Source organism: Lottia gigantea, assembly GCF_000327385.1.
Source record: "Lottia gigantea unplaced genomic scaffold LOTGIsca_187, whole genome shotgun sequence".
In the NCBI taxonomy this organism is placed as follows: Eukaryota; Metazoa; Mollusca; class Gastropoda; family Lottiidae; genus Lottia; species Lottia gigantea.
This window is the reverse complement of record NW_008708344.1, coordinates 3,622-20,607: the sequence shown is the minus strand read 5'-3', so window position 1 is coordinate 20,607 and position 16,986 is coordinate 3,622. Positions and strand designations below refer to the sequence as shown.

The 16,986-nt window shown below is 31.6% G+C and overlaps 2 protein-coding genes across 2 annotated transcripts in view; both read right to left on the bottom strand.

Moving 5' to 3' along the window:
* Window positions 1–1,995: 1,995 nt before the first annotated feature.
* Window positions 1,996–9,525, bottom strand: LOTGIDRAFT_174222 (hypothetical protein; the record flags this gene model as incomplete). The annotated part of the gene is made up of 3 exons (XM_009052556.1): window positions 1,996–2,534; window positions 5,064–5,223; window positions 9,256–9,525. The coding sequence occupies 3 exons, from the start codon at window positions 9,523–9,525 to the stop codon at window positions 1,996–1,998; spliced, it is 969 nt and encodes a 322-aa protein (XP_009050804.1).
* A 4,383-nt stretch (window positions 9,526–13,908) lies between these two features.
* LOTGIDRAFT_174221 (hypothetical protein) overlaps window positions 13,909–16,986 on the bottom strand; it is a gene marked incomplete at both ends in the record, with an annotated part of 3,641 nt that continues 563 nt past the window's right edge. The window contains 4 exons of the mRNA XM_009052555.1: window positions 13,909–14,007; window positions 14,078–14,120; window positions 14,332–14,502; window positions 14,847–14,942. Of these exons, the coding sequence (XP_009050803.1) occupies window positions 13,909–14,007; window positions 14,078–14,120; window positions 14,332–14,502; window positions 14,847–14,942 (409 nt within the window). The remainder of the gene's footprint in view (window positions 14,008–14,077; window positions 14,121–14,331; window positions 14,503–14,846; window positions 14,943–16,986) is intronic.

Here is a 16,986-nt window from a genome sequence, read left to right as displayed (position 1 = left end):
GATTTCTGATGTCACCATTCATTTCTACCAAACATAATATAAATATTAATTTGCACCAATAATTTTGAAGATAAACAAATTTTGCAACTGTGCCTAAAACAGTTGTCTATTAACTTTCCTTCTCACACTAAAATATCAAGACAGATTCCTTGCATGGTAACAATAAAGTCTAATTCCTTATAAAATCCTTGATTTGAATCAATCCTTCTTGGAATTTCAAGATGGAAACAAGAAAACAAATTATGGCACAAGGTAAAAAAGTTCTTGCATTCAACAGATTATTATGATAAAGTCAGGCTATAAATAAATAAAGAAATCAAATTAAGATATACTTCTCAATTTCAGAACGACCCTATTCCAGGCTAGGTTACATCAGCAATACTTCAACTTCGATGAACAATATTTCAAAATTACATGTATCTATATGATACTTCTATTTTTAAAATATCACTCATAATTATATTTATATGATACTTCTATTTTTCAGATATTACTCATAATTATATTTATATGATACTTCTATTTTTCAGATATTACTCATAATTATATTTATATGATACTTCTATTTTTCAGATATTACTCATAATTATATTTATATGATACTTCTATTTTTCAGATATTACTCATAATTATATTTATATGATTAGATACATATTTCTTATATTAAGATAATACCTTTCACAAACATATAACTTAAATTTATAAAAATATCTTGTATAAATTGCATTATACTTCAAACAATCATGTTTTTATAAGATATTACTTATTATTTTTTATAATACTTCTAATTTTACAATCATATTACTTAAATTTATAAGATATTTCTTCTAATTATATTACTTTCAATAATATATTACTTATATTTTGGAAATATTATATTTCTGCTAGTACTTTATAGCCTACTTTGCATATGAATTATATTTGTCAAATTTGTCAGTAGGGCCTATATTTTTTTCCATACAATAATAAGGGAGATCACATTTCAGAAAAGAAGTAACTTCAAATTATGGCATATTCTTATCAAGTGCTACATATCTAGAAAAATTACACGAAGACTTATTAAAAGACACTAATAAGAAAGGGCTCTCTCAGGCTTTTGGCAATCTTAACAATGTAAAGCTGCTACAAATGTCTTCTTATACCTTGACTGCAATAGCCACCTATCTTGTATCACAGATGTTGTAAATGCAGCAATTTGATTGGATTGTATGCCAGTGAATACAGCGAATCAGCCCTTGACGTAGAATCCAATCAAATTGCTGCATTCCATGATACCAGAAAGGTGTTTAATAATGTCAATGTATCAGACACAGTTTGTAATAGCTTGAAATTGTGAAGATGGTTTCGGCAATTAAAACAAAAATGCCACAGCCATTTTTTGAGCCACTGAACCTGAACATTTGCATATATACAGGAGAAAAAAATCTTTTTTCCCTATCAACATTATGATTTACCCCATTTCCCTCAACAAAATAGCATAGCTATAGTTCCATTATGTTATTATAAATAACCCTATTTTAACAAACACTACAGTATTTTTTTTTAGGATATGCATATCAATGATACAGATATAAGAATTAATTAGAAGTCTGCCATACACATAGTGACATGTTTAGTGGTGCATAAAGCAGTAAGAGTTGGTTGATATAAAATTTTTCCAGCTGAATCTCCCAGAATTCTTCACATATATGTCTAGAAAACTTGATTGGTAAATATCTTACTGACTTGAACATGTTTTTCATCAAAATTTGTCAGATCACAGATGGCAAGTTGAGTCAACCGAAACTAAGACACTGCATTATAATCAGGGTCCTCAATCTCAATAACTTAAGTAAGATAAAATCCTGAATTTAAGAAATTTGTAATATAATTGTATAATAAATTAGTTTTAAGGGTTATGTTAAGTTTTCAAGAATAAGGCTCCTGATTTTTGAGTTAATTCCCAAAATAGATACTCAAGTTCTTTTAAACAAAAAGATATGTTTGAAACAACAACTACATATCTGTACTATTTAAGGACTCGGGGTTGGTTAAGCTATTAGTTAAATTATTTTTCTTTTCTCTAATTGTTGATGTACTGCTAGAATGTCCCATAAAGCCAACTGATTCTGAGTGAACACTGGAAGAATCGTCAGAACTATAAGCAGCAACAGTTGGATCATCGTGAAGACTAGTGCTCTTCTTCACCATTGGTTGAAGTTCAATATTTTCAGAGTTTTTCGACGGCTGCCGTGAGGTATTATCAGACGGATTTTCTCCGTTCAGAGCAGGTGAAGATTTCATACTAGCATCCGAGTCTTTTCTATCTTTTCCTCTTCCTTTGTCTTTCTTACCTCCTTTTCCAAAATGAGGGAGAGTGGGTAAATTTGGTAAATTTGGCAAATTAGGTAGATTTGGTAAATTTGGTATTTTGAAATTATGTTTGGAACTGCTATGATTGCTGGGAGTATTTGATTGTCCATCACTTCCTGTGTCTTCGTCTATAGATGGGAGCTTTGTACTCACTTCTTCATCTTCTGGTACTGGAATATCATCTGAAAATATACAACAATAACATTGACATAACTAGACCTGTTTCTCACAGATCTCTCAGATTTCCAGCTGTTTTTCGTCTTCTGCTACCATATTTCGTAAAAAAAACCATGAGGAGATATTTACAAATTTTCAATAGGTCATCTGATTGGTCAATCATTAAATTTGATTTGAGATTAACAAATATATCAATCAAAGCACTGCATGTCCTACACTTTTGATGTTACTTTAGTTCAGTTTTGGTTTTTTATAAGGGAGAAGGAGTTCATTAAAACTCCTAGGTAGGCGTAGGCATCTGAAAAGTGATACAGGAAGTTCCAAAGGGAAATATTTTGATGACAAAATCTCTTTAAATTCCAGATTATTTCAAGTCATTGAGTTATTTATCTGAACATTACCAGAGAATAAACAGTAGAGATTTGTTATGAGTTTTATATCTATTCTAAGCTTTAAAAGCCAGCCATTTATTTTGGTAAAGATCAAAGCGACCTCATCAATTCTACTCCAATTACCATCATTTATTTATGATCATTTTCAGCTTAATTAATCATCAGTTCAACCAGTTAGACAGCATCTTCATAATGTCAAGCCATTACAAACTTCTATACCTTGTAAAATATCCATGTTCTTTCTTGTATCAGAATGCAGCGAATACAGACATTGTTTACAGACTTTCAGTCAAGGCCTCTAATTGGCTGTATGCGAAAGGTAACCATACAACCAAATTGTTGCATTTGTAAACTTCTGTGACACAAGAAAGGTGGCTATTGCAGTCAAGGTATAAGTAATGAGATTCATAATAGCTTGAGATTTTGTAGATGGTTAAATAGATGAGTTTTATACATTTCAATGTGGAATCTGCACTGTAGGTAACACATGGCTGGTAAGACATGTTTGCCATGCCAAAATTTTTTTTTTCAATATGTCTATTACATATATTCAATATCTAAATATAAGCTAAATATAAACACTTTGAAAGGGATTCAATCCAGGAATCAGTTTCACAAATAATCTTACCATCAAATTGTCGTAAATATGCTATTTATTAATGTAAAATTCCACTTGGGATCATTTCTATCTATTTCTAGATGACAGAGTTTGATACAAAAGATCATGGAACATATGTTATTAAACCAAAATGGCCATGCAAAGTGTCAGAGATCAAAACTGATTGTTAGTGTGTTCGGAATGAGAGGACAAGATTCAAAATACAAATATTATTTCTTCAGCTGTTCTTCAAATCTTGAAAAACTAGAGTAAAATATCAATATGGCCACCTAGTTTCTCTTGTTCAAGGTCAAGAATATAAGGAACGAGGTCACCTGTCAAATTTCTGAATCTTAAAATACCACTTCTTTTAATTCCAAACCAAATTGAAAAGAAGTGGAGTTTTACATCTTATTTTTCTAAGATTTATTATGTTAATGATCAATGGTAATAAATGCAGTGTGCAATGAGGGATTTAACTATCTTCATGTCTAGGGTTCTAAAATCTTCACATCTTTTGGTACATAATGAATGAGTACTGGGAAAGAACCTTGACTTCATTTTAGTGAGTACAGTGGCTTACAAACTCAATTGAAATGTCCAGAACTCACAGAAAAATAAGGGCTAATTTTAGGGATAGACGCTTTTTTCCACAACCATATTCAGTACATTCAACACAACAATTTCATTGCTTGCACATAAATGTACTCAAATCTTCAAAACTAATTTTCCTTTCAACCAGGTTTCTCCTGTCAGTTACAATGAGACAATAATCCTGAGGCCCCTCGTGCTACAGGGTTACAGATTCGTTGAGGGATGGAAATTGGAACAAAGTAGATTCTCCTTTTTTGCAAGATCTTGTCTGCCTTCATTATCCTAATCAGGATGAAATATGATGTCAAACTTTATTAGTCCGAAATTCTGCCAAGTTTCACAGAATTCAGTTAGAGGAAATCGAAATTCTCCTGGTTTAATGAAGCAAGGATATTTTACTATAAAAACCCCAGTTAACAAGGTCTAGTTGAATAATAAACAATATTATAATATTATTGTTGTGGTTGATATTGGAGCTGTTTTAATAATTTGTATAATTCTATGAAAATAAAAGTACACTTTAAGGTCTATCGCAGTGTGACAAAGATTTGAAATCTCATCCTGATCTCTATAAAATCTCTTCTAAATGATGGAATCAATGGAATTCCATTGTTCTTAAAACAATTAGCCTATACAGTCAATACCAGGGCGCTATTTAAAAGTTTCGTTTAAGGCAAAGCTATCTTTAAATTGATTAAAAAGCCTACTGAGATAATGTATATCTATAGATAAAAATATCAATATCAATAAATAAAAATGATAGAATAAAATAGATTTCGGGAATAAGAGGGTTTGATTCACCAGAGGTTCCTCAGTCCTCAGTATAACGTTCTGTAATTGATTGCTGATGTTGGCAGGAGAGAATGTGCATCACCTGACAAATGGCTATTGTCTTGACTTCTAAATGTTGATTTACTTAATAATTACTATGTCAGTAGTTTGGAACTTACCTGGAAGTTTTTTGGTTCTAAATGATGCATTGGTGATGGCTGCCTTCCCTAATGATGTTGATGGTGTCACATTGGTGGCTGATATCTGAATTCCCATTGGTCCATTTGTAGGGTGACCTGATGGATTGACCTTAAGAGAATTACGAATTGCATTTGTTACCTGAAACAAAAATTAATGTTTTTTTTTAATAATTTGCAAGAACTAGGATTACCAGTTAAAAATGTGAACATCAGTGTACCCCACTTTATTTCTGTCATATTTAAGATTATGATTTTTAATGTATTTATCCCAAAATATATGTTAGAATTAAATTATCACTTCTATTTTTCAAAAATTTTCGCGGTAAGAACAGTCTCAGACACTCCACGGGAAGCTTGGACCAATGGTCTACCACTGAACTGCTGGAATTTGAATCCAAACCTCAGCAGTTATTGTCCAATGAGTCAGTTTGCTCGCTATATGTAACCTTAGACTCAGGGGGCTGGCACTATCAGCACCTTACAACTAGGGGACATGGATAAACATGCTTTTTGTAATGAAAGGTGCATGTGGTATGCTTTGATTAGCAGCGAGTGTGTATTTTGAACTAGTTTTATTTGTGTTTGTTCAACCCATGTCCCTTTAACAATAAATTGGTGACTTTATCCAAATTGCTTTGAATTCTAACTAGTCAAAAAGATAGCTTGCCAGGCAAGGTAATATACGCCCACTGATAGCTTTGTTTGAAATTGAACATTTGTTAGAAAATAGCAAACATAGACACCAGGAAATATTCAACTTATACCCAAATCCATCACAAACTGTTCCATCACAAGTTAAAAATCAAACACATTTGTAAGAATAACGGCAATAACTTGTATTTTATATTTCAAAAGGTTTAGTTTTGATTGTCATCAATTTCATCAAGTTGTCAAATTTGTTTTAGACTTTTGCTTTGTAGAATAAAAATTACGTGTTTTACAAGATTTTTGATCAGATTTATCCTTGGGTGATTTCAATAAGTCTGTCATGAATTGTGTATTGGCAGATTATATTTCTATAGTAGCCTACTTATCCAGCAAAACAAAACCTTTCCCCTATGATCCATGTTTAATTTCATTTTTGTATCAGCACAATTGGTGAAAATGAAATGATTAAGCAAACCTTTTCTCTTGAATGACATTTATAAAATGAAATCAGATAAACTGCTGCATCTTGGGATGTCACATGACTAAGCTATGATTGGATATCTGTCTTGGATTTTCCACTTGGTCTATTTATAGTATCTTATGATGCTGTACATGTATGGTGGCTGGTTAGGTTAGGTTAAATGATTAAATTAAATTTTCTTATTTGTTAACCAAAATAGTTTCTCAGGAAAATAATGACATCTATTGTAAATTGTGATTATGAACAAAAAAATTGTGACTTGTAGAGTCTGTCAAGAATTGTGCCTCCTAGAGTGTTTATGAGCTAAAAATTGAACGCGTTTTCAAGAACAAGGGCAATAATTCATACTACATATTTTTCGATTTCCCTGATTTTTCTATAGGGTTTATCCTTGGGTGAATACGAACACTCATACCAAGTTTCGTCAAAATCTGTCAAGAATTGTGCCTTCTAGAGTGTTTACGAGCAATTGTGGACGGACGGACGGACGGACATGGGTGACGACAATATACGCCCCCCATTTCATATGGGCGTATAATGATCTTTGTACAATACTCTTACATCATTTACAAGTTTACTATTTATGTCCATAGTATTAAAAAATCCTGTAATGTGTGTTGATTGACAAGTTAGAAAATTACACATCATCATGAATATCTTTTACCTCCATCCCTTATACCATATTCAACTACTAAAGTTTTAATAATGATGCAGTCATGATCATACAACAGAATTTTACTACTGTAATACAAGTTCTCCATCAATCAGCAGTTTAAAACTGATATTTGCCATGAAAATATATTCTATGAAGCAGTACAAGCTAACAGTTTTCGAAACACCTGATAATACTTCAAGTTTGAGGAGTCTACTTCTATACAATTATTGCTCCCAATAGAACGAGATTATATACCTAGTTTCAACAAAAAAATCCAAAATGGCCAAAAACATGAGTCACCATCTGGAATTTCTCAGACTTTTTAACATGAATTAGGATATCAGATCAATGGCTGTCTAAATAGAAATATATTTTCAACAAAAACAAACACACAAGCTGAGAAATTGATCTCAATCAAATCTTGATTTATTTCAGCCCATGAGGTATGATAGGAGTCTATTTCAACAATAATAACATGGTTAATAGTTTAAAAACATTACATAGACAGATTCCATCTCACATATATTTTAGCAAAAATAAACAATTCTTGATGAATTTTCTAAAATCAAAAAGAACCTTGTTTTTCTTATTCGATTGGAGAGCTGTGGTGGCCCAGTGACTTACCTTCTAGCCTGAAGGTACAGGGTTAAATCCTGGCATAGGTCCAGATAATACCTTGGATTTTCCAACCCAAGTATGTCCCCTGTAGGTCGAAGGGGCTGACATGGAAAAAGAATAGTCATTCGCATAGGAAATTTAACCGTGGCCATGTTTGTTAATGTAAATATTGTCTGCAGCTGTATCTAATATTTCTGTGAGCACAGTTTCCAGGATGACTTGGTAGGTTTGAAGATTACTCTCACCAATACTGAAGGTTCAAGCTATGATTTTAATAACAGAAACCTTGACACTGATAAATAAAACAAGAGACTTTCCTTCAAAGACTTGTAAAGATGTAAAGTTGACTGTTTTTGCTTATGTCGCTTCTATGCCCAATTCCCATCGTGCGGAAGCCTGTAGGGCTTAGACTAACCCACAAAAAATTAATTAATTTAAACCCAACCTATCTACTAGGTTATAAAAACACAAGGATAAAAAATCTAATTATGTTTTATGTTGATAATTTGATAATAATAAGATTTAATGTTGTATGTTATTAGTAAGAGTGATGTAGGTATAATTTATAGACCACCATAATAACATGATCTATTCTCATTTTATCATCTATAAAATTATAAGTTAATAAGATCATGATCCAAATTGTTACAGAATCATCTAATGCTGCAAGAACATGAATAGTCTTGGGTGATGATTTTTTGCACCAACCTTACCAACTGGCTGCCGTCGCTTTCCACTATGAATGACACTCTGTCATGAAATAGCTTTTCATGTATAAAGATATTTTGGATATGGGGTGTATGTTAATGGAGACAAGGTTCAAAACGTTTCAACATATTTAGTTGTAGTCTCATTGTGTGGAACAAATGTGTCTTAACTACAAACCTACGTCATAAAATCTAGGGGAAACTTGAGTGCAATATTAAAATTTTTTTAACTGAAGACAAAACAAGTTAAACTTAACATTGAGCCGCCACACCTACTACCTTCAAGTAAAATAACAGAGTCTAAGAGTAAAGCCCCATTTACACCAAGCTGCTATAAAGTGTACCTTTCTCTGTCCAGATCAGGCCATAATAAAAAGTGATATGTAAATCAAGTGATCTGAGAAGTGTTCTTCAATTCTAGTGTATATTGAATGTGTTCTTGGCATTTGGTACTTGTAGTCATCCAAATGTAAACAACAATGGCACTGAATAATGAAGAAATTTGACAGGAAAGGTTAAGGTTGCTGATAAGGCATACTCAGTAAACCATTTTGGGAAGTGTTAGCATTTTCCAAGACCACTTCCTCTGAAATGCCAGAATTTTAACAGTTCTCACAGGCCTGTTAACATTACACAAAATTCATCTTCTGTTCTGAAACGGAATAATGTAATGTAAAAGGGGTTTTAGAAAGTTTGAGAGTAAATCACTAACTTCCTACCATCTAATCCATCTGTTAGCAATATGGTGTGTATGATATGATTTGAATTATTATTTCTCTATTTCTATAGACAGTTTCCTGTTATTAAAGTGGGCCAGACTGTCAGTAAATATATATTAATATTTACCTATACTGACCATATACTGAACAGAAATATAATAAAATGATAGACAAATCAGGCCTTACTTCCTTGGATGTGATGTGAAATTGGCACCGTACTATGCCATCCATAACTCCTTATATCATTCATGGATGGAGGAAGCATCTCCTAAATTTTGCAGCAAAGAATGTGTATTATCTAGGCGACCATGGTTCCTTTATGTTACTAGAAATGCCCACCAACCTGTGGTTCTAGACCGGTGGTTCTAGACATATTCAACCACCAACCTCTGGTTCTAGACATGTTCAACCACCAACCTCTGGTTCTAGACATGTTCAACCACCAACCTCTTGTTCTAGACATGTTCAACCACCAACCTCTGGTTCTAGACATGTTCAACCACCAACCTCTGGTTCTGGACATGTTCAACCACCAACCTCTGGTTCTAGACATGTTCAACCACCAACCTCTGGTTCTGGACATGTTCAACCACCAACCTCTGGTTCTAGACATGTTCAAACATATTACAACCTGTGTTTATCAATTTGGAATTGACACAGGTAATATGTGAAGATATCTAGGCACTGAAACATTTTTGAATGCTTTTGGAGAATTATGACTCAAAGGTTCATTTAGTTCACAATTCTTCATTTTCTTTATAATCAGTATTGTCATGAAACTTAGTATTTTCAAAAGATTAAAAGCCATTTGGCAATTGACAGTTTCTGTAAAGCTGAATCTACCTTGAATATGGTAAGCCATCATAACAGTCCATAGTTTGAGAGTCATTGGGAGATAATTCTGACTCACTTGTGAATTTCATGACATTTTATTAGCTGTAAAGCAATTATCTATTTTATTATCATATCTTGGTGGTTTCTATTTTTATTAAGCTTTGTTCGTCAATGTTTGCGATGCTCAAAATCACACATGCATGTGAAAATCTGGACAGTAAAAAAGGTTGCTATTAAATAATATAGTATGTTGCAAAGCACTAGTGGAACTTTGACCATGGACAGATTACATAATAGCTTGCCACATTCTTTTTTGTAATATAATTGAAAGAAATGTGTGGCATGAAATGTCAGTAGAATTGGAGACAAAAAGTACCGTGGGTTTTAAAAACAATAGTTTTTAGTAGAGTATCAGATTACCGACCAATTTAAACTATAAGAAAGGAAATGTAGAAACAGGAAGAATAAAAGAAAATTAAAAAACAAATCTGAAACCAGATGTGTTTAAATTATATATACAAATGTATGATTCTATACACTTTATACTTTTACCTTTGGGTCATCCGACATAGACAACCATATTGGTTACAATTGGTTTATTACACATCAACTAATTGTAATTAACTGACATTGCAGTTGACAAGGTAGTTGTAGGTAATTTACAAATGGCTTTGTAGTTGACTAAATGTGAATTGTATTTAACCAACAGGCTTAGTGCCTCAGTCATTCATTAAATGTGAATTGTAATTGACTTGTTGACTAAATGTGAATTGTAGTTTACTAATAGGTTTAGTAGTTGGTTAAATGTAAATTGTAGTTTACTAATAGGCCTAGTAGTTGACTAAATGTGAATTGTAGTTTACTTATTGGATTAGTAGTTGACTAATGTGAATTGTAGTTAACTGATAGGTTTTGTTGTTGACCTTTAGATTTAACGTGAATTGTAGTTTACTAATAGACTAAGTAGTTGACTAAATGTGAATTGTAGTTCACTTATAGGCCTAGTAGTTGACTAAATGTGAATTGTAGTTCACTTATAGGCTTAGTAGTTGACCTTTAGATTTAATGTGAATTATAGTTTATCAATAGGTTTAGCAGTTGACTTAATGTGAATTGTATTAAACTAATAGGCTTTGTTGTTGACTTAATGTGAATTGTAATTGTTGTTTGCAAGGTCAGAGAATGCTCACCCTGGGTACAGCATCCCTTTCAGAGATTTCACATAGCTAATCCTAACCATCTTTCAGAGCTGTGTGCCATAGATATAGGTTTACCTACCCCATACTATTAGTATTGTTTATATGAAAACAGTTGGAAAACAGGAAACGTTGATAAAATATAAACATAGAGAATAATGATTGAAATCTGTCAGTTTATCTATCTATATGTATATTATAAACAATCTATAACCTTATGAGCAGCAATGTTGGGTGTGGCACCAGGCAGGGTATTCTTACTCTTCTAGATACCTGATACACCTTTTCATTCTGAAATAGTTCTTCATTTATGATTTTATTGAGTTTTGAGAACTTATATTTTTTTTGATCATAACTTTTTAATAAACTACAGTCTATGATTTTCTCTATTATAAATTCAATCACCTCAAAAAAAGATTAAGGCCATTAGGCATTTTTTTTTTTTGGGCATTTGAGTGAAAAATTACATTAAGAAAGAGCTTTTTTACTTAGACCTTCAAAATATGAAGTCTTTTAGCTAGGCTATAATAATAAACAGTTGGGTTGACAGAGAAAACCCTAAAACAACTATTAATTAAAATATTAACTAAATTGTTACATGACTTAAATTGCCATATTATGTTTTCAAATATGTTTTGGTTGCTATGTCTAATTTCTTGACTGTCATTCTTTAAGTGCATCTTATATAAACTAAGCAAAAGAATTCACGGATTCAAAGCCATGAAAGACAAGACATCAGCTGAAAATCTAATTGAGATACAACTTTATAAATAGTTTCAAAAACATATGTAAATTCATTAACAATAATTTTTCATTCCTTAGCTGTTTCATTGAATTTTTACAGACTTATATCCCTTTAATAAACAGACACTAAATGTCGCCCTGATATTGTTAGAAATGTACTTTATTCGTACTTCCGTTAACTTTGATTTCACTTGTATAAATAAACACAGTTGTAGAACTCTCCTATAATAAAGTTACACAAGGTATTATCTAACACAGATAAGGGATGTTGCAGTGAAATGTCATAGTTTATTTTTCCTCTTTGTAATATTTTATGATGGTTATTTTGAAACTTCAGGAAAGAGTTCTTCCTAATGTTTATATACAGATAATAGAAATGGTCTCCTGTCTTGAGAACTCTCTTGATAATGACGCCAGTCCTGCAGTCCTTAGCAAGACAATTTTTTCCCTTGTCAAATTTTACATGAAATATATCATATCATCTACAAAGATAGCTTGACATGCAAGGTAATATATCCCTACTGGCAGCTTTGATTTTGAATAGAGTAACAATCACCAGTAAGAAATATTCATTCATACACTTCTTTTGACCTTTTTGAGGCGATACTGAACAATACTACAAAGTTTTGTCAAAATCCGGCAAGAAAAGTGCCTTTTAGTGTTTATGAGCTAAAAATTGAAAGTGTTTTTAAAAAAAAAGTCAATAACTCATGTAAATATTTTTTGATTTTCAATATGGGCTCATCCTTGGGTAAAAATATTAAACAATTTCTCCAAATCTCATCAAAGTCTGTTGGGAATTGCACCATCTGGAGTGTTTAAGAGCTAAAAATCTAATGTGTTTCCAAGATCAGGATAACAAATGATATCAAATATTTTTTGAATTTTCTGATTTTCATTAGGGTTTATCCTTGACTGATTGCAAACACTTACACCAAGTTTCTGCAAAATCCATCAAAAATTGTGCCTTCTTGGGTGTTTAAGAGCGAAAAAATCGAACGCTTTTCAAGAACAATGGCAATAACTCAAACTCAATATTTTTCAATTTTTCATCCTACACTACCACCAAGTTTAGTCAAATTCTGTCAAGAATTGTGCTTTCTAGACTGTTTACGAGCAGACATGGGTGAGGCCAAATATACACCCCTTTTTCATTTCATATAAAAATTTATAGCAGATATTTACTCAACTAGTACCAACATCAAACCAATTAACAACAAAAAGTTGGGCATCTCTATTGTTATTGATTATTAAGATTCATTATAAAAGGAACAAACTACTAAATTTGAAAAATTTACTGGGGACAGTACTGATTTTTTTCTTTATTCCTTTTTTTACTAGTTAACAATATATTTTGTTTTAGTTTGTATAAAGAATAATTCCATGATATAGATCCTCAGAATTTTGATGCATGGCATGAAATGTAACAATTGGCAATATGCCCAGTTTATGGCCTGTTGGTCTGGTAGGTTGTTGGAATTTTATAACCATCATCTAAAATATCCTTTTGAATTAGCAATACTAAGTGCATTTGAGTAAAATATTGTTGCATATTTGAATGCAAATCGAATGATTCTGTCAAATAGTAAAATTTACCATTTTTGACTCCTAGAGTCTATTGCTGCAGATTTACAATGAAATATAATCTAAGGGAGGTAACTCTATTTACAAACCCTACCCTTCACAATAGAAACCAATTGTATTTTTCAAAATATATTCCCTTTCTTAATGAAATCATTAACCAAAATTAATTGCAAATTAGCAACTCAACTTCCTCCACATTTAATTCACTCACTCTTATCTCGTGATGAACATGACTAGTTAATTAGCAGTTATGGGACGATCTAGAGCATAGTAGTTGAAATCATTTCACCTTTAATTTAACCAATCAAAAGACATATTTTCTAAGAGAGATGTTGCCTTTACTCACATTTTCACAAGTTTTGTGATTGTGTTCATATCAAGAAAAAACCGAAAATGACTGTGCAAGTGTTTGATTGTTCAGAATGAATACATATATATATCATTTTGATCCTAACAATGAGGTGTATTTACAAGAGTGTAACGTAGAAACATGCCTTCACACCATAGCGATCACCAGTTGCATATGGTTGAAAAGAAGAATAGCCGACATAAGTTGAGAAGAAACTCTCATGCTATTGAGTTGTGTTTGGTATTCATGACAGCTATTCTTATTCGTAACCATACATAACTGGTAATCCCTATGGTGTGAGGGCACCTTGATAGTTTAGTACATGTTGAAGAGATGATGGTGATGAGAATGGCTGGTTAATGAGCAGGATTAGCTGAGTCTGGTAAAACTAAATGATAATAATAAAAACTTACTAATAAGACATCTGGATAAAGTTCATAATTAGCTCTAGAATGTACATCATTGATAGCTTGTATACCTAGATCTGCTTCATTATTAAACCTAAAATATATTCAAATATATATTACATATCAACTTGTAAAGAAAACTTGGTACACATATGTATATTGATAATATCTTGAAATGAATTGTTAAAGGGTTCTAATGTAGCACACATGACCTGGGTTTATTGTCCCATCTGAACGACTAGACGCCTTTTCCATGTCAGCCCTTCAGACCTGCAACATTGACAGCTTTAGCAAACTAAACTTACATAATAAAATATAAACATGATAACATTTCTACTAATAAAGCAGGACTAATAACTAAACGAGGTACTGGTTGATCTTCCTCAATGATACCATTATATTTACTCTTTATATGATTACTGTTCTCATTATGCTCTCTATAATGGTATAAATTTTTAAACCCTGTAGTACAAATCCTGAAAAACACAGAAATAACAAACAATATCTTAAAGGGGTTGTGAAGGATTTCATAAACTTTTTATGTCTATTGGGTACACAGAAAGCATCTGTTTACATACATCAGATTTTCAATTTATCTTAAAGAAGCTGGCACCAAACCATATAAAAATGCTACATAAACTCTTTCCATTAAATTACATATTGTTTTAATCTAAAATGGGGGAAAGATAATCATGAGACACTTTCCCTGATATTTTGTCAAACACGCTACTGTATTCCTTTTTTGGAACTTTTCTTTTAAAAAAAGTGATTTCTCTTCTATGTTAGATGTTTATTACAAGAAAAGGGAGATAAATCTTACCTAGAACAAGCTTTACAGAAAGCCTGATGAGATTTGGTAGAAAGAGAACTAATATTACGATAATAACAAGTTATAAGATGAGCTAAAATTGCATGTCTGAAAAATACACAAAAATAACAGGATTTAAAAAATAAGATCAAGAAATTAACAAGATAGATGTCTAGCCTAGAATTTGGAGAAGTGGAGATTTGTCTATTCATAGCCAATTTTTCTTACAATGAATTATAACATAATATAAAGAATTTTTCGATATTTTTGTGTAAAAATGAATGGGAGGAGCCTAGTTGTGCTATAACTAGGTTTAAATCAGAGGTATAGTAAAATTTACTTATGTATATGTACAAAGACAGGGGAGTGACGGAAGATTTTTAATAACATCTTTAGCACTCAACATACAAAAATAAATCGTATTCTTTTTGTATGTGATGCATGTGCAGTGATTAGAATCAGTGTTAAATGACTTAACTATTGACCCTTGTAAATAAAATGCAGATTGTAGTACCGGTACAATAAAATTTATCACAATATGCCATAATGAACATTACCACAATCACACTCAATAATTAGTTGGACTCAAATAAAAAAAAAATACCAAGAGTGGATGAACTATAAATTTAATTAGATATGACAGAAAAAATAAAAATCAATTTTGAAGTCATGTTTAATGTAGCCTGTCAGAGCCTGAACTTGATGATAATATTGATTATAGCATTATCTCAGGTGTGTCTGTCTGATGATAATATAATTATCTCCCTTCGATACTCCATTATCTCCCTTGGACGTCTGCTTGCATTAGATTGTTTTCGACAGTACAATCAACCTCAAATAATCTATTCTCAATCAAAGTTGTCAGAAATTCTTTCTATAAATTGAATTTAGAATGAAATGAGTATTTATTCCAGAGATTTAGAAATCAAGGTTGTCAAAATTAGGTACTATCTAAAGTTTGGAACTCTGATTGGGTGAACTAGTACTAAGTTTCTGGAATAATGAAGTGAAGGTCTATAATTTTTCTGATATAGATGAATGGAAGGTCTGCTATGTTTATTGGCATAGATATTCTGGTCATATACATTAATGAACACAGACCACAAAAACTTCAGTACTAAATGACTGCAAATGAATGCAGAACATGCTTTTGTATTCTTTTTCTTCTCTAGTGAAATTAAAGTTTAGTGCTAACTTAATGTGGCCAGCAATTTTATGACAGTAATCTATAGAAATTGTTAATAAAGACTTAGTGTTTGGTTTACACTTAGATTTTATGTGTTTAAATAAACTGCTTTCAGAGTTGTCATTTTGTGCAAAATCTTGAAAATGTCAAGAAGTTATGCAGTTTCAAAGTTCTTAAAAGAATCAGCCTACATTCCCTTTAGCCAGATTTAAATGTATCTAAATGTTTGAATTTAAAATATTTAAGAGAGTTCTTTAGAATTGTAAAATAATCGTTAATCATTATAGCTTCAAAATTTCAAATCTACCTGTTATGTTCCATTTGAAGTATTAGACCCTCCCATTTCCATTTGTGACTGGATAATCACGCCTGCTTAGGCAATTGTCAATTGTTCCCTAGAGGGATATTGTGTATTGAGAAAAAGTGCGTGTTTTTACGAAAATCTGATGTTTGATTATTAAAGTTTGTGAAGCGAATTTGGACTTTTATGTAGGAAACCCCAGGCTGAAACCCTTACACATCACATACCCTATTTGATATGCAAATTTTCATCATGAAAAGAGCAAAAAATAAAAATGTTAAGATACATATGGGAAAGACTGAAAACCTTATTGTTCTTGAGTTTACAAAATGATTTCCAATTTGGAATAGTAGTGAGTAATATTAATCAAAAATAATTTGACCAGACAGAATTTAATCATGTCTAAGAGTCTGCCATTTCTGATAAATATACTTATAGAGAATGGAGTCATTTGAAAGTTGATTAATTTTCAGGAAAGTATAAAATAAATTCAGTACCAAAAATGGCTAATAATTGAACGAAATTTCAAAAGCAAGGGCAATAACTCATATTAAATATTTTCGATTTTTATTAAGGTTCATTTTTAGGTGATAAAAACTATATATCAAGTTTTGTCTATAACTGTCAAGAATTGTGCCTTCTGGAGTATTTATAAGCTTATAATT